General features: G+C 39.0%; 2 protein-coding genes across 18 annotated transcripts in view; one reads left to right on the top strand and one right to left on the bottom strand.

Annotated features, from left to right (window-relative positions):
- Positions 1-15,760, top strand: part of DCLK2 (doublecortin like kinase 2) — a 99,200-nt gene extending 83,440 nt beyond the window's left edge. For 5 of the 9 annotated variants that reach the window (XM_074867484.1, XM_074867483.1, XM_074867488.1 and 2 more), the window contains 7 exons: positions 363-509; positions 3,017-3,150; positions 4,418-4,495; positions 6,028-6,124; positions 7,534-7,614; positions 9,564-9,680; positions 14,354-15,760. In XM_074867484.1, coding sequence (XP_074723585.1) covers positions 363-509; positions 3,017-3,150; positions 4,418-4,495; positions 6,028-6,124; positions 7,534-7,614; positions 9,564-9,680; positions 14,354-14,581 — 882 coding nt within the window. In that variant the 3' untranslated portion in view covers positions 14,582-15,760. The other 4 variants (XR_012628820.1, XR_012628821.1, XM_074867487.1 and 1 more) reach the window with 3 other exon arrangements.
- A 4,798-nt stretch (positions 15,761-20,558) lies between these two features.
- The window catches only part of LRBA (LPS responsive beige-like anchor protein), a 424,097-nt gene continuing 420,957 nt past the window's right edge, over positions 20,559-23,698 (bottom strand). For all 9 annotated transcript variants that reach the window (XM_074867473.1, XM_074867476.1, XM_074867474.1 and 6 more), the window contains one exon: positions 20,559-22,088. In XM_074867473.1, the coding sequence (XP_074723574.1) occupies positions 21,998-22,088 (91 nt within the window). In that variant the 3' untranslated portion in view covers positions 20,559-21,997. The remainder of the gene's footprint in view (positions 22,089-23,698) is intronic.

Genomic DNA, 23,698 nt, shown 5'->3' with positions numbered 1-23,698 from the left:
TATGTAAAGGTATCATGTTGATAAGATAAAGAAAAGGGAAAATGTATGCCTGTACCTGTAGGTAATATAAATGAGTGATCAAAGGTAGGAAGATTAACAGAATGAAATCTATACAGAGCTGTGATTTGCCCAAACTCAGACACCAGAAGCCTGGAGTACAGTTGAGAATTTAACATAGATGACCCAAGTCCCAGTCTCGTATCATGGTGACAAGCTCATCTTTCCGCAAAATATTTTTTTTGCCATTTAACAGGCTTTTGAGCATGCCTTTTTTAAAGGAAGATTTTACACGGCTTTTTTATGAAATATCCTTATCTTAATTATTTTTCATGTAGTGATCTATTATCTTTCCATGACTTCAGGGAGGAGATCTATTTGATGCTATCACTTCTTCTACAAAATATACAGAGCGAGACGGGAGTGCCATGGTCTACAACCTAGCCAGTGCACTTAAATACCTTCATGGTCTCAACATTGTGCATAGAGACATCAAGCCAGAAAATCTCCTGGTATGTCCCATTTATTTTCTGTTATTTTCTCTTTGTTCTCATTAATGCAAACGCTAGTATATAAATGTCAAGGAGCTGAGCAGAGAACAGCAGGAATATTAATTTAGAGTAAGTACGTATGAAATAAATCTTCTGCCATGAGATAGCAATCACCATAACCTAAGTGAGCTGTGCTCAAACCTGTCCTTAGACCTATCTTTATTTACATTTTGATTGGCTGCCATTTGGATAAGCAGGAGTACTGACTCACAAAACAATGAATTTTAAAGCTATGTTGATGAATTATTTATTATAGCTTGCAAGTGGGAGAAAAGGTGGGCTGAGTGCCATTTCTTTGAATGATCGTATGGTTATCTCGAGCAATTTTTTTGTTTCTTTTTCTTTCACTGTCATAGTAGGAACATCTTTCTGATGATTTACCAATATTCCAGCCCATGAATTCTCTGTACATACATTTATTTTGTCCTAGAGGACTTTTGTTTTCAGCAGAGATATAAAATAACTGTATTGACAAGAATTACCATGAAGTCTGCTTTGAGAACTGCTTAGACTACAGTTCACAGAATGGGAACAGCATATCTTGCTTACACACAGAGGTCACAGCTATGTAATACCTATAGGGTATTAGATATTACATGTCATGCACTGAACAGACAGGGCCATAATCTCCCCTGCTTGAGCCACTGTCATCAGGAACACTAGTGGCTTTCATCAGCACTTGGTAGGCATTTATTAAAGCCTTCTGTGGTGTTTGTCAATCCTCTTTAATGAGGTTGCATCTAGAGTAGGAGTCGTGGCTTACCCCAGACTGGATTTTGAACTGTTACAAGGATAGGGCTATAAGCTGAAAATATTTTCCAATTCATAGTCAATTCTTTCCCAACTAATTCCACTGACAGTGTTTAGCAATTTAAATAAGCCCTCAAATAAATCAGTTTGTTTAACAAAAGGAAGTGAGGGGGGGGTTTCTGGAAAATGTAGTCACAGCAACATGGCACTTAAAGAAAATGAAGGTGGAAGCCTGATTATCAGTGCATCTTCAAACACGGCCAGTCCAAAGAAATTTTAAGCTCTCATTAGTGATTGAATCAGTTATAAATAGGCATAAATGTCCTTTCTGCCTAGAAAGCCTAAAGAGATTACTCAACAGATGCAAATCTTATTCACTATGATTGACACTCACAGAATGTTAAGATAACATACTGGTACTGAATCTAAATGCAAATAATTCCCATCCATTGCTACCTATAATTGCAAGTATTTAGTTCTTTTGCACAGGGTCATCCAGCTGTCTGAATTATATTCCTTTTAGTAGTCACGCATTTAAAAATACAAACTCTTAAGAGTAATAGCAGTTACGAAGGTGTTATATCAGGGAGAACAATTGTTTCCATTTAATGATATGAATTACACAGGGAAATGGAGGAAGGTATTGCTGCCTTAGCAGTATTCAGTTGTTTGAAGAAACCAAACAAACTCAGCCATTCTGGAGATTCTGGAGCCCTACATTCTAGAAACTAAATCCCACTGAAATCATGTTAACGTAAATATTTTACACTAAGAACAAAACCCAGATTAATTTCTTAGGGGTGTTTCCTTTGCTCTGGGTGTGGTTTGATTTACTCTTGCTATCACTGTCATATCACACTTTTCTTTCTCTTAAAATTTAGTTTCTTTCATCAACAAAATGACTCAGAACAACATGTGCTAGATTCTTTATGGGGCTTTTGGTAAGATGCACTTGGGTCTGCACAGAAACCTAAGCCCTTCTCAGTCAGCTTTCTCACTCAGGTGCTGAACTTGCCTACATTAAGCTTAGGGGAGACATTTACTATGAAGTATCTGGTATGCTGACTAGATTTATGCTTAGTGAGCGACGTTAAACAAATCTGATTGTAGCTGCCAAACCCATTTTAAGCTCTAGGTCACAAGGAAATGGAAGAATTATAGTATTATATTTTTCTGAATACATTTAAAACTTCTCAGCATTCTAGGATGGGGTTTTCTTTTCCCCCCTCTAGTTGCTTGAGGCTATATTATGGTCTGACCTACATAGCTGGCAGACAGCTCCATTGAACAGTAGCTCCAGCTGCACTGTGGCAATCAATGGCCTCAAGCTGCGCCAGGGCAGGGTTAGACTGGCTCTTAGGAAGTATTTCTTTCCAGAAGGGGTTGTTGGGCGTTGGAATGGGCTGCCCAGGGCAGGGGGGGAGTCCCCATCCCTGGAGGGGTTGAAGAGTCGGGTTGACCCAGCGCTGAGGGATCTGGTGGAGTTGGGAACAGTCAGTGTGAGGTTCATGGTTGGACTGGAGGATCTTCAAGGGCTTTTCCAACCCAGATGATTCTGTGATGGTCATACCATCTTTCTCTTCTTTCCCTACAAGGCTGTGGAAGTTACCTCTTTTTCCTGTCCTCTTGGCATGATGATTATTACTTTCCACACAAATTAAAGGCTTTAAAAAATGCAGATGTTCTCCTCCTCATTCTTTTTATTTTGCTGATTCTAGGTATGTGAATACCCGGATGGAACAAAGTCTTTGAAGCTAGGAGACTTTGGACTGGCGACTGTGGTTGAAGGACCTTTATATACTGTCTGTGGTACACCCACATACGTGGCTCCAGAAATCATTGCAGAGACAGGGTAAGGATGGCTCAGACATAGTTATTTTTGGCAGGTAGCTCCGGTTGTAAGAACTAGAATGGTCTCATAGGATGGTCCTCCATCTTTTTGTAACCAAACCACCTGTGAGAAAACAGACATCATTCAGTTCCTCGAAGAGGCTGGTTTCCTCACTCACCCTGCTCCTGGAATTCATCTTGGCCTCCTTACCATCTCCCTAGGACCAGCACTGGTGCAGTGGGGTTTGTGTTCCCTGCCTCACCTCACTGTTCAGAGCCCATTGTACCAGCTGTGGCAGCTGCTTGGGGAAAAACAGACAACCAAAACACAGTGTTCGTGTTAGAAACAGGATAACTTATATTAGAAGGGACTCAAGAGGTCACCTAGTCTAAACCAGGTCTCAGAGCAGGTCTAATTAGATGATTCTGATTCAGGTGACCTCGTTAGGGTTACGCATGCTATTTGATAACTTGGTTTAATTAAACAACCCCATTTTTCTGTATTTAACGGGTGGTTGCATAAATACAAAATAATTTTGTAAAATGGTAGAATTTCACGAGTCGTCTTTCCTTTTAGACCTATTAGACTTCCATTCCATGCTAGCTGACTCTTGCCACGGCTGTGAACATTCTGAATTCAGTCTTCCTAAGGGAGGGAGGTTTGTTGCATTGTTTCAAGCGTTGTTCAGTGCATTTGTCGTATCGAGAAATATTTCACAGCTGCAGTGAGCTCAAACGTCAGAGGATAATTCATCTGCGATTTGACAAACTGAATCTACTGGATAGAAAAGAACAGGAAAAAAGATCTCTTTTTTGACCTCTAGTGTTTTAATTTCTGTGCTTTAAAAGAAAAGTGCATTTTTTTTCCCTGTGTTATTCACTCAAGAGACTGGAGAATCGGTATCTTTCTTGTTGCTTAGCAACACATGATAACCTTAGCAATAGTTACTCCAATATGGGGACTGAGAAGGCACATCCTTGTCTTTTATCATTAGTCATTCTGGATTGGGAAACCTTGATACTGAATTGAATCTGAGTATATTCAGAAGACCCCGGAGAGACTTGAGGCTTATGGGGAAAAAAAAAAAAATCAAATGAATAATGATGTTATCGTGGTTTCCTAAAGACTCTGAAGGATGCTAAGTGATGCTTAGATACAAAATCCACATCATCAGCAAGCAGCTTGGAACAGATTCTCAGTATACATTCATGTAAATGTAATCAATTGTTTGATTGGAATGACTTTTTTTTTTTAATCCAGCAGAAGTAACACAGTCTTGTTTTCTCAGATACGGCTTAAAGGTGGATATTTGGGCTGCAGGGGTGATCACATACATACTGCTATGTGGATTTCCACCTTTTCGCAGGTGAGTGTCCCTGTATGTCAAAGGGAAAAATAGTAAAGAACCACGTTCTTCCTGAGCAAGCCTTACCTATCTCCCTGAAGAAGGCATCCTGGGGGTAAAAAAAACAGATTAGATTGACACATTTTCTTTACCTTTTTGACCTTTTTAAAGATTGTTTTCACTTGTCCCTCGTGTCAGGTTTTGGGATCCATTTTATTTCCTTATTTTTCTAAGGGAGCAGCTGGTTTACTGCTGTGTGCAGAGATATGGTGGTGTGAGGGCAGTTTCTTTTCCTTTTGTCTGCTCTGTGTATCCCAGTTCAATGGACGTGTATGCTTTGCCCTCTAGTGTTTCTGCTGGACACAGCAGCTTATTGGTTCCTGAGGGTGGTTGATGGTAAACTGAGGTGAGGGGAAGAATTTGCTCATGTTGCATTTTCAACCTTGATAATCTTTTTGATTGATAAGTGCCATATGAGCAGTGGAGTTTGCAAACATGATTCTTGCTACTCGATGTCACCATACGTATGAGTTCTACTAAAAATCAAATAGATATGCTTTGTGCCTCAGCGATTTTTTTTTTTTCCCAGGGAATGAGAAGGAATTGGCATATTTTGATAGGGAATTCTACTCTTAACTTGTAAGTTATTTATAGTAAAATACTTAGTTTTTAACTAAAAATCACCAGACTGAATATTTTGCAAAGAATACAATATAAACAATTGTCAGTGGAAAAATTATCATTTAGTTTAGGTATTTGGGTTTTGCACGTGGTTAATTCATGTTTAAAACTGAAAACATGTCGTGGAAGATATATTATACAAAGAAATGGCAATTGCTCTGAATAGAGTTTGGGGGCTGGGCATGGAGAATATCCATGCTATTAGAATCTGGACTTAACCAAGGTTAATAAATAGGTATTGATTGCAAAGCCAACCCAAGAGGTAAATTGTTCATTACAGAAATATGTTGGATGGATGTTCACAGTGGCTAGGGCCAACAAACAGAGGTTAAAACCCAAAAAACCCGCTGCCATTGATCCCTGAATATTCATGGTACCATGTTTTTGATACAAAAGTACTTATCCTTTCAATATCAGTAGCCTGCCGATACTCAGTAAACTACATGTATCATGTGTTTTCCATATCTCCCCTTTGGATTTTGAAAATTCTCCTGTTGTGATAGTTTAGCAGAAGAGGTTCATTTCACTACGCTTCTTCGCCCTATCACATACTTTCTGTAGCACATGCTTTGGAACTAGACTGGCAAGTGACTTATTTTTTGATCACCTTTCCTGTTCCTTTGCTAGCTATGCAGTTTCTATTCCAGTGGAAGTCCTTTCACCTCAATATATTAGTTTTTCTGTTCTCATCACTCCTGACAGTGTAACTATGGCAAACACCTCAGAAGTGCTGCCACTATATAAGCTTGCAAATTATGCATTTATAGCAGTTGATATGACATCATTTCTGTTCCATCTCCAAATCAAGTTAAAAAGTCACATGACAACTTGACTTCTTTCTCATGATCTTTTTCATTACTGCCGTTCTACAGTGAAAACAACCTTCAGGAAGACCTCTTTGATCAGATACTTGTTGGGAAGTTGGAATTTCCTTCTCCCTACTGGGATAACATCACTGATTCAGCGAAGGTACTGATATGTTTTCCAACCTGGAACAGTGTTTCTGACAAGCCACTGAAAAGCCTGTGCTCTGTTGGGAAGGCAGAATAGAAGATTCAGGACAGACTCTTACCCACTCCTCCAGCTGCTGTGCCTTTTTAGTTAGTTAGCTTAACAGTGCTTGATGACAGCTTGGGTTTTACAGGCCATCACGTTATTGTCTGAGTAAGTGTAGCAGAATTCCAGTTGCATTCAGTTTACTTAATGATGGACTATTTTAGCAGGTTGGGTGCTTCTGCTGTAAAATAAGTGCGTCTCTGAATTTTTCCCTCCTATTGTTCTTTAAAAAAAGAAAAATTATTGCTATGTGGACTGAATTATAATTTGCTTACTTGAGTCAGTTGTTAGAACTTTTCAAGAGGTGCAGCCAGCTTGATTTGCCATTGCTAATAGTTCTTGTGTTATTGCCGTTTGTGTTTAAAATGACTGTGTCTGTAGGATAAAGGTTCCAACTTTTAAGCCCCACTTCTCAATCTAATTCAGTAACATGCTCTGAATGGTATCTGAGGACTCTAATTAGCAAGTGGAGATTATTCGTTATCCAGCCAATAAGACGTTGCATTTGTGTTGGTTGGGGTTTTGGTTTTTTTTTTTAAATTTTATTTTACTGAGTGCTTTGTATCGATGACCTCTTAAGGTTTATCATATCTGTAGGCACTGTTAACGTAAGGCCGATGGAAGTATTTGATAAAGCTAAAGACGTCTGCTCTAGTGCCTCTAAAATATGATGAAAGCCACAATACCAAATCTTTTGGGATTAACCATATAATTAGTAGCATTAAGCATTTTTATCTTTCTATCTATCTGCTTTTTCCTATACCAGGTGATCCTTAGCTGATGAAATGAGTTAAATGTCTTTTATTCTTCTGGAGCAACACAGAAGAGAACTTAGTTTTCAGATAATTGCAGCAGTTTCTTGAATTTCAGATGCAGTTTCTTGCCTCTGATTTGTGCTCTTTACGTACTGTTACTCTGTGCATGTACACTGCCCATAGAGTCCCACCTCTCCCAGGTTTGGTTTTGTTCTGGTCACATGCGTGAATATATAGAGAACAAACTGGAACATGATAGCTGATTTTTTTTTTAACATTTCATCTGGTTTCCAAAGACTCGGTGAGATATGAATACAGTAAGGAAGTTGATATGAAGTACGCTGTCCTGCATACTCTTAAACCTAAAGGGGAAGTGTTTTGTTCCACTAAAGTCACGCTGGTATTGCTGGTTCTGGTATCAGTGTAAGCTGGTTTCTTTCCACCAAGAGAAACTGCAAGAAAATTGCACTGAGAAGAACTTGGTGCAACAATATTTTCTATTGTAATATTCTTCCCCACTCTCCTCAAACTCTTATTTTTCTTTTTTCTTTTTGTTTTTTAATAAAGGAGTTAATTAGCCTGATGTTACATGTGAATGCTGAAGCCCGATATACAGCAGCACAGATCCTAAGCCATCCCTGGGTGTCAGTGAGTAAATTACATTTTACTTGTCTCTAATTCGACACGACATCTGTAAATCTAACCGTTGAAGTATAGTTTTCAGAAGCAGCCATACACTTCTACTGTGCCCATTTCTGTTTATTGAACCATCTAGTCCCATTTCAGCACCAAAGAGAACAGTAAGAGTCTGAAATTCGCTTCAGCTCTAACAGTACCATTAGCTTCTGTGCTCTGAAAGGAGAGAGTGAGGGTGTCACTTGCTGACTGTGATTAGAAGGTGCTGAGATTTGCTATGACCCTGCTTAAACATAACAGGACAGGAGGATGTGTGACTCGGGCATCTTTTTTCACATTCAACCTAGAAAACACATCATCTCAAAAATGTGTATGTGGAAGCCCTGTTGTGCATGTTGGCATCTTACTTGCTGCACTGGTACTTGAAGTATGATCTCCCATTTCTTGAAGCACTTCAAGCTTAGTAAGAAATAAAATTAGCAAATAAAATACCTAATTAAACATAGGCACTAAGCTGATGGCTGCTGGGTCCTTCATCTTTTTGGGCAGCAGCAATGGGGAACACCAAAGCGCATTGCTTATCGATTTAAAATCAGTTCCTGATTAATAAATACTAGGTGTTACATGTACATAGTCAATGTATATTGCCACGCACATTTTAAAAGAGGGACTGAATATGATCTATAGCAGTGGTTCTCAACCTGTGGGCCGCAGACCCCTGGGGGGGGCCACAATGTTGCCACAGGAGTTCCACAAAGGCTTAAAGCAGTGGTGGGGAACACCCAGCCTGGAAACACTGGGTCTGGCCCGCAGCAAGCACTGCGCCTCCTTTACCTACAGCCCCCTCCCCTCAATGCTCTTCTCATGATCAAGCCCCGCCCCCCCGCAACCCCCCTGCCCTGACAGGCTAGTTTGGTGCTAGTATGGTTGGTGGGACCCACTTTAACTAGTTGGTTTTTCTCTTAAAGCTATTTTCTTAACCCAACAGCCCTCTTTAGGGCCACAATGGGGCTGGAGTCTGTTCCTCCAGGTGGTGGCCCTGGACCCATAAACAAAAATATATGGTGGCTGAGCACAGACAAACAAGGGGGGGGAGGTGAGAATTGTAAAAACTATTATTCAAATTTTAATGTAAAAATTGGCATCAAATTCAGAATTAGCACGTTAACATACCATAAAATGGGCCATTTGAGGAAGAAGAGTGTTGATGCTATTATTTTGAATTCATATGGAATCATTGCAATAAAGGTATTATAATAGGAGTGTGTGCATTAACAGATTGACTTATTTCCCCTTCTTTCCAAATTTGAAGACCCTTCATGAGAAAATTGAAATAAATATTTGATGCAGTCTAGTGCTTTAAATCTTGAATTAAGTCTTGGTGGTCCGTGGCCACAAAAGGTATATTTAAAGGGGGTCTGTGGTGAAGGAAAGGTTGAGAACCCCCGATCGATGGAGTTCCCTCAAACAAGAGAAGGCAGCTATGACAAGTGTGTCTGTGCATAACAGCTCCTCTCGGATGTGCTTATGGCACACTTAGGACATGATGGACCACTTAAAATGCTGATTTAAAGGAAAGCCAAATGACAACTAATGGGTTTTATTTTTAACATTATTTCAAGCATGTTATTTTTAACATCCTTGCATCAAACTTGCAGCTTGTAATTGTGGGACAAATAAATGGACTGAAAGTATACAGTGTCACACGGCATTTTAAGGAATAGAAGTTTATGCATAAATCTGTCGTTGCTACATTCCTTTGTAATTTGTCTTTATCCGTTTGAAACTAGAACTCATGTAGCAGAGTGCATTCACTTTTGGGCTGCCTGTCTGAATGTTTACTTTGCATAAAAAAGCAGGAAGTACCTGAGGATAATAGAAAACTTCTCTTTTACTCAGTTACATTCAAACACACTTTGGAGTTTTTTCCTAACTTGAATATTGTGTTTATTCTTATACAGGATGATACTTCCCAGGAGAATAATATGCAAGCTGAAGTAACAGGTAAACTGAAGCAGCACTTTAATAACACCCTACCCAAGCAAAATAACACATCTGCTGGGGTTTCTGTCATCATGGTAAGAGAAATGCACATTTTTATACATTGATATTATATTTTGCGTATTTTCCTAACAGTGCTCTATGAGCATGTGTGGTGCAAGAATAGCAAAAGCAAAGCTAGAATAGTCTTTAATTCTAGCCTTTATTTATGTATAGTGTGGATTGTCTCATCATCGCTTGAAAGCAACCGAGTCTATCACAGTGTGCCAGCTTAGCTTCAAAAATAAGCTTTCAAACAGAAACTTGCAAACACTAAGTAGTAGTCATATGTTGAAATGAAGCTTATTAATGGTTTGAAGTCCTCATTATGAAAACTGTAGGGTTTTTATCATACTGACCACCTAGTTAGTTAAGTAGGCTCTTCCCCTACGCCTGACCAAGCGTTGCTTGATCCTGAGTTCAACACTACACTTGACAGGAAACCAGACTCCATTTTGGAAACTTTCTTTCCAAACAGTATTGAATGTTTACCACATTAATTTTGTCCCAGTCTAACCTCTGGTATGTTTTTTCTGTTCCCTAATGGGGAACTTTCTTCAAAGCATACAAAGGAACCCTGATGACCTATAGTTGAACTTACATAAACAGTAATTCCAGAAGGCCCATGTGTGAATCATGGTAGAAGAAGTGGAGTTTACTGTTACCAGTACTCAGAACTGCACCTGAGCAGTCACTTTGGCAGAGAGTATGCAACTGCTGTAGAGATTGAACTGCTGTTCTGTTCTTACTGTAGTCCAGTTCCCGTCTAAGGCAAGGATGGACACTGTGCACAAAGAGTATCTTCAGTTATTAAAAGAAAAATAAAACCATCTACAATAGTAACATAACAGTGATTTCCACCCCTCCCGTTAGTCTTAATTACTCTCAAAGTCCAGCCCACTTCTGTTAAAGAACTGTTTTAATCATCTGAAAGTAGGTAAATTTAAATAATGTTTCTGCATACATATATGCTTTTGCAAATACATTTATGTGAATTAAATAGGCCAAAGATTTAAATGTAGGAAAAGTAACAAAAATGAGAGAAGTCAGAAGATGGATTTCAGGTTCATGCTGTTGTCTACATTTCATTTGACAGTTTGACTTGACAGTTTGAGAGGGACTTCAGAGCTTCATTCTTTATACTGTTGAGACTATGGATAAGCCTGAAGCTGAAAACTGGTATAAAATGCACTATATGTGATAAGAGCAATTTTAATTCTAACTCTCAGCCCCTCTCCAACTTGCATGCCACTTAAGCCTGTCTCAGATCTCTGACACAGCGTAGCTTCTGGCTTCTTATTGGTGTGGGGTTTTTTCTGATTCTGTTAGCTACTGACACTCCTTCAGCCAGGAAAGCACACCTCGTTAAAACTTTTCATTTTCCCTTTTCCTGCCTTATTTCCTTCTAACAGGTATGGAAGGATGTAAATGCATAATCATTTATTTCTGAATGCAGCTCCCAGTTATTGCTGAAGGAAAAAGTAACTTCTTGTTCAAAACACTGTAATCTAATGAGGGTTAAGCCCCTAATTTGTTATTCTTGCCCTGGTTTATCTGGAGCATTGAAATTTAGTTATCTTCATGTTAAGTTCTTCACTTGTACTGGCACTCGCTGCTTAAAAACATTCAGATTCAGACAAGCACAGTATTGTAATTTTCATGTATTGCAGTGCATTGCTATGTCAGTCCACCTGCATATTTAATGGAATCCCTTTTAGCATCACTTCATTCAAATATTGTCATCTGGCCAATGCAGATAATACCATCATGTGGCAGATAAGTAAAACTGCACATACCTACTTCAGTGTTCTTGCACAGGAGACTCTTTCTGCCCCTAAGAGCATGTTGCTGTTAATTCATTACTGATTTTTTTTTTTTGTTAATTTCAAAATGTTCTGTAAATCTAAATTTGTTGCAATTGTGTTAGTTCTGCTTAAAGTAAGTCTAGTTTCTGTCCCTTGCTTCCTTCCTTTTTCCTCCTTTTCCAATGCCTGCATTGCTTTCCTCTGAGTAGGTCCAAGGCAATGGTACGTACTAACTGCGATGCTTTGTTCTGCTGCACAAAAAATACATGTTCTCCATTTTTAACAAGCAGAAAGGAGAAATAACTCAGCCAGTCTGAAGTGGAAAGAGCTTCACAGCCACACAAAAACAACAAAGGAAAATCTTTTAAACACTTACAAAAAAGTTTTCTCTATTAAGTGATGCATATTTGAAATATTCTAAGCAAACACTGATATAGCTGGCTATTTTTTACTTCCTCAGACATATCTTGCTCTACTCCCCTGGGAGTGATTTTGTGCATCTGTGTATCTTACAGTATCCAAAAGCATTTAGAAAACGATGGGAATCCTATGAAGACAGAACCAAAAGAAACAAAAGCAATGAAATAAGCAGTGTTCCCATTTAAAATCAAAATTTTAATTGTCACTTCAGCCTTTACAGTATCACAGAGCTAGTCAGAAGGTGATCAGTCCTAAATTATTAAAAAACATTCTTAGCAAGAGTAAAATTAAACCTCCTCTTCAATCTTAAAAAAAAAAATAAATCCTAAATTGCATTACATAGGTATGTATTGCTGTGTTGAAGGTGTGACAACTATCAGAGGCTGCTGTGAGAACAGCACAGAAGAAAATCACTGTCAGCATGAGCTGAAAACATTTCCTTTCCCTTTTAAGTAACTTATCCTGCCGCTGAAATAGCAGAAACCTGTTTACTCACAACTTTTTCCAGCAGGCAAAAGAGAAAATGCAATCCTGCCAGCATAGCAGCTACATTGATACTGATAAAACTACTCCACATCGTAGCTGATCTCAAAAGCTCAGATACAGCTCAGCCAGGCACTTCCTTGCATGCTCCAACTGTTTGTAGGCGATGTAACTTGATTAAAAACAAACAAACCAACCAACAAGACCAAAACACCCTAAACTCAAAATACTTAACCTTTTCTTTTGGGAACTTTTATACTCAGTACTTAGGTCTGAAAAAGCCTGGCAGGAAGGCCTAGGAGGGGAGGAGGGATATCACGAGGCTGCTCCAGCACATGGGCACATCATTAGACAAAACAGAACAGGAGACTCAGAGTGAGACTGATTCCAGAACAACCCACCATCTGTGTACCTGCAAATTGCAGAAGTCCTCTGTTTGAGAAGTCAGAGGTACTAATCCAGCTCTCTTTGCGAAGTCAGGCAAAACAGAAATTTGAATTCAGGTACCCCCATAATGAAATAAGTTTTCACTACCAAGCTGTATGATGTTTGGAAAAAAGAGGGTAAGTACCTTACTTCTGCTGTCCTTGATGACTTTGATGCAACAAACCACATCTGAAAAAAAATACAGGCTGAATTTAACTTGTATCAGGAAATTATTTCAGTATCTAAAAGTACATAATTTAGGGAATAGTGTAGTAGACAAACTCCACTAAGAATACATGGAAACCTTCACATTAGTAAAGCAAGTCCTCCTGAGCAATCAATCAAAAAAAAGAAATTGCTGAAGAAAAGGCAGAGCACCTGACCTTACTTTACAAATAGCACATCCCAGCTCAGAATATGAAATTCCACATAACAGTGTCATGTAATGCTTACATGTACATACATGGAGGGTGCCACAAAGGTGAAACCTGTATTTGTGCTGTGTTCAAGTGTCACACATTTGTGGATTGCTGTAGAAAGCCCAAGCTGTACGTGACCAGAGTAAGTGTACTTTGCTCCATTCTACATAACTGAATAAGCTGCAAAGAACTTAATTAATCTGTATTAATTAAAATCTGTATTACCACTGGTACTTGAAGATCTTCCACAAAGTAAATAGTTAAGCCAAGAAGTATTTATAATGATCAGTATTAGCCTTCTAACTGTGAAACAAGACTAATTATTCTGTCCCTCCAAGCCTTAGGAAGCAATTTTACGTATATTTTTGACACAGGAACGACTAGATTTCCCTCTAGTTCACTTTAGACCATTCCACTAGCAATTAAACGTTACACAGTAGTTTAATATAGCTTGCAGTATCCTTCAGAGGGTATAAAAGTTGTCAGCTTCAGCAAACACACCACATACTCCAGATAATCCACCTATAGACTTGTCACTTTTCATTCTAACCTGATACTCTCTTCAGTAAACTAACTTTTTTAGAATTCAGAAATGATATATTTTTGCCACCTTGTCATCTTCATGAGAGGTCATTTCCCTACTCTCAGCCATAAGCAGAAAAGTAGACCCTTTTCTTTAAGACAGAAAAAAAAATCGTTAGGTTTTCCTTTGTCATCTTCACAAACAGATATGCTTCTGTACCATGTGGGTTGTTACAGAAAATGTATTATTAAGTTTTTCACTAAGCATCACGTGATTCCTTGTGTCTGCAACAACACAGGTACATAAATTTTGCTACTAGCTAGTATGAAGAGTTCCTGCCACATCATAACCACTCATGTAATTTTTTTTTCCACATCAGACTTGCAAGACGAAATTTTACACTCGCACCATCATGGTAAACGTATGTCTGGAAGATGAGTTTTCCTTACGTTTTCCAAAGTCAGCACCATAAAATGATACAATTAATTATATATAAGATTTCTAATGTTATTTCTCCTTTTTTTTCCTGGCTCTAATGCATGCACTTAATGTCTTGTTGATTGTTTTAACCCTTAAGACAGGGCTCTGATTTAACTGCTCTTTTCATGTTTTGCCTTGGGTATTTTTGTTTTTAGAACACAGCTCTAGATAAAGAGATTCAGATTTTCTGCAGCAAGCGCTGTCAGGACTCTGGTAGAGCTGGAATGGAGACAATTTCTACAATTACTGCTGCAGCTGATGATCCTCGTGTGGCTGGGTCCAAGACCCTCTTCCCTGCTGCTTCTGAGCCACTCCGCTCCCCCACGCTCCCTGCCTCGGTACCTCCCGAGTTTGCTGGGGATCAGCCTGGTGCATGGGACTGATGAAACTGAACCCAAGTGAAGCTCCCCACGCTCTGGCCACAGTTCCTCCTCATCTCCCAGGACAGTTTGTTTTCTGTTTGCGTGCACCCTCTCATGGCGAGCCCAAGGCTGGCTCTGTCATGGGAGACTGATCTTCTGACCGTGGGTGAGTGAACGTGCGGTTTGAGTGCTCTTCGCCCCTTGTCTTCAGAACAGCAGCAGGGGAAAGATTCTGGCAAGGTTAGATGGTTTTTAAGTTACCTATCTGTGTTAGTCGACCGCATTTCACACAGCCTAACCATATTTTTATATGAGCAGTGAGATGATGAACAGTGACCTGGCCTCACCTCTACAAGCAGGCCCCGTCCTGTTCTTCTGATGAGGATTCTCAGAAAAGTGGGAGAGGAAGACAAGGGAAGAAAACTTATATTCACCTTCTATTCTGATGCCTCTATTTTTAGCCAAGTTTCAACTAAACTTGCAGAGGCAAATTTTCACAAAATATTTTTTAGTGGGCTAACTGTAAAATATCATGAGACAAACATTGGAGATGATAGAGGGAAGGATGGTTGTTTTTGCATCAAGTTCGTTATCCGACTTGCAGGCTGCAGGGTAGTGTTTAGATAATATGAATTTAAGTAAAGTGACTTGGGATGTAAACATGAGCACTGGACATTTATTTGTAATGAAGACTGGAGTCAAGGAAGCCTTTTTGTTCTAGCCATTTTCTATCCTAACCACAAGTGTCCTAGCCACACCTTTCTCCAGGGTCAGACTACCTGTTAGATAAAATAAAATGACTTTGGACCTGTGAATGGAAAGCCTGCTGCATGTTATCTAAGCTAGGATGAATGGAGCAGTTCCTAGTTCTAGGGTGAGCTGATAGAGGAGCTGCTACAAATAGCTGCCATCAATAGCTATCTGAGGTTTGCCAGTGCTATCCCCCTGTTCACCTGGTGCAGGCACTGGAAACAAGGATTGGGGCGCAGCTATCCTTAATCTGCAGTCACGAGATAGATGAGGTTTTATCTTTACCATAATGCTTAGTTCAATATAGTATGTATTCAGCTTATTCTTTTCCTTTGCTCGTTCTTATGAATTGGTCATAGTTCATTTTCTTTCTTAGCTATACTTTCTACTAGAATTGTAAAAGAAAGACCTGCAATAAACTTTCTTCATTAAAAAAAAAAAAAAAGTCATTCATTTCTTTGAGAACTCTGTTATTTTGTCAGTGAAAATGTCATCTTACTCTCACAGGAGAGACTGAACAGTTAGGAACCTACCAAAAAGATTTCATAAAATTAATCTGAGGGTTTCCCATAACCTTTTAAAGTTCTTTGACTCCTGTGGAAGACATAGGTAGTACATGACTGAACATGAGTGTTTTACCTTTTGAAGAGGCAACTAAAGATCAAAAAATGCTAACTGATAACATCATGGTACAGCTGAAAGATATACAGCATTTTGGCAAAAAAGGGGGCAGTAAAGGTATGAAAACATATTATGTGTCTTAAACTATGATAAAATTGGCTACAACCATTGTGAATTACATTTGTTACAGGTTCACTGGAGTAAATCCAAGATATCTGAAGAGTATGGGAACGGCCTTTGTATAAAATTATGTACACTTATATTTTGGTAAAGTGCAAAAAATATGGATAACACTCTAACCTTACTCAGAACAGAAACTAGTGAGAGTCCATTAGCTAGCTGTGTGTGCAGTTGGTAAATTCTGTAACCAGTCTTAGCTTAAGCTAAAGAAAGGATGCGTAATTTCAGATGGAGCAGGCTTACTGGCCACCTACAGCAAGGAGAGGGAGCCCCTGACAGACAAGCCAGCGACAGACTGCTGAGTTGGGAGATGAGTAAAGAGAGAGCAGCAACAAAGTGATGAATGCTGGGTTGAGTTCTGTTTTTTCTAAAAGGGTAAATATTCAGCTGTGCAAAGCCTAGATATTTATTTTACAAAGAAAAAACTGTCATGGATTAGCAGAGATATCTAACAAGTTGTGTTCCACAAAAGCTCATGCATATCTAAAAGAAAGGATGATAATTTGCCTGGTCACCAGCTGCCAGTTCTAAACTATTACTGTGTCTCATGGAAGAGAGTAAAGACATACATACCCTGAATTCATGTCCCCAAGTTCATCAACATCTAAACATTCCTAGACAAGTATTTCGATTCACAGAGCAGAGGCAGTTGATAGACTATGCCAAAACACCTATTTAAAAATAGTGACAACAGCTGGAAACGATGTGGCCAACATAATCAGATAAAAACACGGGATAGCTGGACAAGTTCTCAACCCCATGTATGACCTCAGAAAAGTTCTATCACTACTCCGGGCCTTAATTAGTTTCACAGATGTTAAATCTGTGGCTGCACAGGTGCTATGTTTGTGCTGCGCAGGGTATCACAGTTTAACATCAAAATGAAGACATGTTGGTGAACGCTAAAGCACTTAACAAACCAAAGATGATACTTATGAGCTTTCATTATCTACTGTGCTTTCATTTAATCCCTCTCTCTTTGTAGAACCATCAGTTGCTGGAAGAAGGCAAAAATAGAAAAGAAATTGTAACAAAGAACTATGCTATCCACCATAAAGGGAAAGAAATTACTACAGAAACTGTAAACTCAAGTTATATGTGTGTCAAAGAGGACTGTCACCTTTTTTGTTTCATAAAAGTAGCTGAAATTCATGTACCATTTTGATAGATACTGATTAAATGCCAGTTTTTTCAAACACTCAGCAGTGGCAGCACAACTGCTGCCATGCCTACATTTTACAAAATGAATTATTTTTAAAAAGTCTTTTTAAAAATCCCCAGTCTTTTTAGCTCCCTTGAACCTGAATCGTTGTTCATAAATCCCAATGGAGCAAATTCCCACAGTTCTAGAGTTGAAATCCCAGAACTGAATCCTCCCCTGTTGTAAATCAGCATAACAACAGCAAATTCACTGAGATTCCTATCAAAATGTACCCTTGCAGACATTCACCCCCATTCCTGAACTCATAAAGTTAACTGTCAAAATACATTAAGGTAGATGGTGGTTTTTGATGATGATGTTACTTTCATTGGCTCATGCTTGCAGCTAGTCATTAAGAATATTTATGTAGGTCAGTACATCTTAGTTTGGACTACTTTAGTAAAGAAAGATCACTTGTTTCTAGATGCAGAGTTCCCCCCATCTAAACTGAATACTTGAGGGGATGAAGTAATGACTAAAACAGATTGCAGGGTAATTTTTCCTATAATAAATAAATATTTTATGGTTTTAATATAGAAATTAATTATATATGTAGGATATCAGAAAGTATTTTTAGCCTACTTCTTACTCTGAATATTCCTTTTCTTTCCTTCTGCATTCTTTTTTTTTTAAATAAACCAAACCAAACCAAAATACAGGCTTTTCAACTATAGTAGAGTGCACCCAGTACACTGGGCTTGAGGAACAAGAAGCGTGAAGCTTTTTGTTTGAGCTGGGGAAGTTCAGTCTTTTAATTCAAGCAAGTAGGTCTTCTAAGATCTCATTAACCTCTCTCAAAAACAAAGCTCTGTGATTTCGAGACGTGGTGAGAAGACTACGGCAACAATGGTAACTTCCACAAGTAACACCCAGTGCCATTTTTCTTGCTCTGTGCTTAGAGATCACACTGACTGTCTAGGAAAGAGTTGCCAAAACACATGATACGAGTGATGAGGGTGTCAGCGGGCGCCAGACACTTCGTGTTGCCTCTTGGAGAGCCCTGGTGAGACAGAAGATGCTCCGGCACCCTGGCGTGCATCAGGGAGACCAGAAGCAAGATGCTCTATGATTTCCAACAGGGATCACAGCTTTGGCCTTTGGCAAAGACTCTAATTTTCCTAATCTACCTGACATGAAAAATGTTAGCCAGGAAGCAGTAACTTATTATATCACTGCCTGTGCGCTCACCAAAAAGGGGTTCCAATTCCTATCTGCAGAAATGATTTTGGTCATCTCAGGCTAAACCAATAAATTTGTGCAGCAAGCAGGAAATTTTTTATTTTAAAAGTCTCATTTAAGCCTGGTTTGCATATCTTTCTTCCCCCCAAGTAGTCACTGATTGATAATGTTGCTGAAGTATTTATTTACTTTTATATAAATTTGCATATTTATCAATGATCTTTGTTTGGAACAGTTTTAAAATGGGAAATCATACTTCACATTTACTCTCTTTCAAGCTACATTCAAACAGCAATTGGAAAGCAACAGAAATGCACAAAACTAGGAACCTATCCAAAATGCTGGTTGAGTAAAACTGATTTTTTTTAAGATTAAAAAAAGGCAAGCAAATGAAACACTCCTACTGCAATCAGTTTCAGTATCTAATGCATACAAATATGTATCTAGTTGAGCTCTTCTGTCAGAGGAATGCTTTCTAGGGGGGTTTTTGTTTTGTTCTTAAACTAAATTAGCATTGTAAAAAAAACCACTGAGGTAGGGACTGCAGAAGCAAGCTGCCATGCAGCCATCCACCAAGAAGTTTTTCTTCAGCTGTTGCTTCTGTTCTTGATTCTCCCAGGGGCCACCACTGTAGCCCCTTTCCCCACTACCAAAACCCCACCACACACACAAATCCAACACAGAGGTTCAACAAGGCTCAGTGCTGGGTCCTGCACTTGGGTCACAACAACCCCCAGCAGCGCTACAGGCTTGGGGAGGAATGGCTGGAGAGCTGCCCGGTGGAAAAGGACCTGGGGGTGTTGGTCAACAGCCACCTGAATATGGCCCAGGTGTCCAAGAAGGCCAATGGTATCCTGGCTTGTATCAGCAATAGTGTGGCCAGCAGGACTAGGGATGGGATCACCCCCCTGTACTCTGATGACACTATCACATCTTGCCAGATGCTACAGCATTTATATTAGCAATTTTCACAAAATGGAAGGGATTTCAAGATGCTTACACTAAGTATTTCCCCACAAACCAAACTGCAGGACTGACCAGCCTTGCTCTCAGCAGCAGCAAACACTGCTTTCCACTTTTCCAAACCACAGCCAATGTCACGTCCATTTGAACTTACCAGAAAAGAAGAAAGTCTGGACTGTCACAAAAAAAAATGCTGTTCATAAATGCTCCCTCTGAATTCTTGAGGAAATAGAGGACTTAGCTCCCTCTTTTCAGGAATATTCTGCAAATAACAGCTAGCTGAGGCCCAGCTGCAGGTTAATACCTGGCACCTGTTGATTAAAGAGTTTTCAGGCAATCCATTTGACACTGGTGCTGCCCTGAATAGACTAACAAATACCTGAATAAGTTGGAAATTCAACCTGTTTTCACCACCTCATCGCTAAGAGTGTGACTTGGACTAGTTCAGCTAAGCTGAGATCCCAAGTGCCAGGCTGCCCCCCCCGGGGGCGGTGCGTGAGCTACGCCCCTTTACCTGTGGAAGGAGGGGTATGTCCTGTCCTATGCACCAAAGCCACCAGCAAAGCAGCCCAGAATGGTGGCGTCTGCACAGGCTTGCTCTTCTATCAATAATAAAGTGCTTCCTAAGTCAGCAGGAGACAATAAAGAGAAGAATTTCAGGATTTCCATTTGGCAAAATACACCTTTGTTTGTTTTTTTTTTTTCCCTCCACCTAGCCTAGGAAACCCACGCCTGGCTTGAGACAAATGCAAATTGCACTTCAAGAGCATAACAATTTCCTCCCCAAAATCTTCTGATACAAGGCTATGAACATTGTTGAACTTAAGGAAGTGTGAAGTACAAGTTTTGCATAAAAAATGTTACCCTGGGCACTTACCGCAGACATGACAACTATAGCCTTTTGCTTAATCAGATCATCCTTCTGGTACACAAAACATAAAAATGTAACTCTACTGATACCCACATCCGTATAAAAATGTAGAAAGCACAGAAAACTCAGTCACCATTGCATGAACACCAAGAGTACTTTACACACATTAGTACCTGTTTCCTCTATTGTGAATATACATTGAATCACAAGAACTCAGTACTCTACTGAAGCTCTCAATTACAAATGTAATTTTATTTAATTTCTTCACGCAAACTGTATTTTCTCATTCCAAATCTTTACTGAAAGAGATAGTAGTTAAATGCTTAGAAAAAACAGGAACTGCTCTAGTAGGCAGCTAGAGAAATGTATGTATCAATACAGATATGGAATGTAAATTTAAACTCATTTAGTTCACAACATACAAAGAAGATTTTTCTGCAGTACAGACTCACAAAACAATAACAGTTCTTTTCACAAATATTTTTCACAGAGTTCTGCACAGCAATCTTGTAGAAAAGTAGATTTGTGCAACACCAAAATAACTTATTGTTCCTTAGTATAAATTATTTGTCATTTCCTAAAAGAAAGAGGTAATTTAATATGATTGGGCAGGATCTGACTGGATTTGGTGATAGCAAAATATAAAAGATATTGTTGCTATACGCAGAAAAGGAATATGGCATGTGCTACAGTACTGCAGGGGCTAGTTCTGAGAAAAAAACAATAGAAAGTTGCCTGCAAGTCTAGTGCTTCTGCTGCTGTATAGAGGCTGCACACCAGCAAACACCGGCCTTTTTAGTGCTTTCACAGTCAAGCAGCAGAAGTGTGCTTTGGTACTTGCACCTATTAAAAAAATACCTGCCTCTGTGGGTTTCTAATTTGAGTTTAAGGTCTTCAAAATAGCCTTTCTGATATAGAGGAACAATCCACATTTTGGTGTGCTTTGAAGGAGATGCCAGGTACAAACTAGAAGGATTCACACTTGATGTAACACAAACTCCATTCCCGATTTCTCTCTCTTAAATGCACAAAACATACAACTAAAAAAGAACTAATAGTCTAGGCCTAGAAACATGCTTGAATAGTAACATTGATGGAAACAATTTGCAAAGTTTAAAATTACATTAACCATAATTTAAATATTACCATTGATTCCCAGAAACTTCAGTGCTGATGTAGTACAATCATTTGGAAAAGTATGAGACAAAGTGGGGTACAGATAGCACAGATTGAAATTCCTCGAACATTTCCATTATGTTAAAATCATATATTCCTCAGGGTTATAGATAAAGCTTCAGATGGAAAATCCGTTTCTTCATAATATAGCTAGAATGTGAGTTTTAACCATCTTTACTTTAGGTTTCTTTTACATACAGGGATCAAAATAGACTTCTCATTATGACTAAAAATATAGATTTTTAACTACAGAACCCAGCAGCCATTTTTCTGCTTCTTTGCCTTTCCCCCAAAAAAGTCAAGCAAGGTCTACAAAAATAGCAATTAACTTTAAAAAATAGGTTGCTTCTTCCAGCAAATTTAAGTTACATTCAGATGTAATATAGCTATTTATAAGGAACAAAGTTGTGGCAGGACACCAAGGGAGGCGTGCTGTGTTCAGTTTCCTCCTGACAACAACTGCCCACCTCGGCGCTAAGCGTGGTCGCTGTGAAGATCAGTATCTGGTTTGATACTCGTGGTGCCAACGATTGAAATCATTGTAGAAAACCACTATGCTCCCAGACGCCATGCCAGTCATTATACACCTAAGGAAAGCACAAGACCGTGTTTGTTAGTGAACCACCTCGATATACAGAATCACAGAATCATCTGGGTTGGAAAAGCCCTTGAAGCTCCTCCACTCCAACCATGAACCTCACCCTGACCGTTCTCAACTCCACCAGATCCCTCAGCACTGTATGTGTCGACACACCAAAGAGTTACATCAATGTAGGCACGAGAACCTGAGGCAACGACCACCTTCCACCGAAGACAGCTGGAGCTGGAAGTGCTCCACATACCAGAAAAGTCTGGCTTTAGGCTCCTCCATCTTGGGCTTCCAAATCCATCTTGAGCTGGATTTGAGTAAAACTGCCATCTGCACCACCTCCAACAGATTCATGGATCACAAAACATACAAAACACCACACAACAGTCTGTATGGTCAACCTAAAGCTACAACTGAGAGTTAAACAGAATTGGTTATCACTGTCCTGCAAGCCCACTTCAGATTTCCTGGGATAATTCCCTGGCTTGCTTGGTTGGTTTTTGGGGGATATTGGAGGGGGATGAAGCCCTGGTGAAGCGGCAAAGTGAAGGACGGCTCGCAGAAGTGGTCATTTCAGATTCGCCTCCCCCATTTAAGCACATGATCTACATGAAGGAATTGGATGTGGGCTCAGGACTTCAGCTGGAAATGTCAGCATTTGGGTTTTGAAAGCAATCTGAAGGCTTTGATTGTTTTGAGAGTTCCTGAAAGCAATCACTGTGCTTTCCCACTGAGGCACTCTTTCTGTCTAAATACCTTACCCTTGGCCTACTACTAGAGATCATTTAGATCTGTTTGAAAAGCCATGACCCTGACATAGCACACAATTACAAGTTTCTATATCATCTTTTCTACTGTCTCATACTGAAGTTTTACAAAAATCAAAAGTATGAGGACGTATAAAATTCTGGCATTTTAGGAAAAAAGCCTCAGAATTAAAAAAAGTTCAAAGTAAAAAGCTGTAATTTATCCTTCAAAACAAAGACTAAATATGAGATCATCGAAACACTGCATTTTGATAGTATCACACTATTTCAAGAGCACCATTTTTATTGCTTTTGTATTAGGTTAAAATGTCTTTTTATGTAGTCACTCAAACACATACATTAATGCATACCAAATAAATTACTCTGAGCAACTACCTGTAATTACTCAGTAAAATACTCTGAGTAAATCTCTTCTGAGTTTCTCTGTCTTCAAACCCAAAGTGAATAGGTTCCTAACTTGAGCACATGGATAAATTTATAGATGCCCATATTAAATTTGTTTATTGACATGCAAAGATTATGTTGATAAGCCATTAATTACAGCTTAAAGATTCTCTAAATGCAAAATTTTATACATTTCAGAGGTCTAAAATTCAACTGCTGTAACTCCAGATTTTGAAATATTTTTAACAGCAGGGGCTTTTTAATGGAAAACTGTTTCTTCCAAAATGCCTGTAATCTCTAATTATGCTTAACAAGAAGAAGTTGAATAATTTTCACAGATTTGGCTTGCTTGGATTTTTAAAAAAATAATTTAATGTAAGTTTTAGAAATGTAGTCCAGGTAAAAACGTTAAAACATTCAGTTTGGACTTCAGTAACTGGAAGGTTAAGAGCCTCAG

Source organism: Strix uralensis, chromosome 4 (genome assembly GCF_047716275.1).
Source record: "Strix uralensis isolate ZFMK-TIS-50842 chromosome 4, bStrUra1, whole genome shotgun sequence".
Classification (NCBI taxonomy): Eukaryota; Metazoa; Chordata; class Aves; order Strigiformes; family Strigidae; genus Strix; species Strix uralensis.
This window is presented reverse-complemented; position numbering and strand designations above follow the sequence as displayed.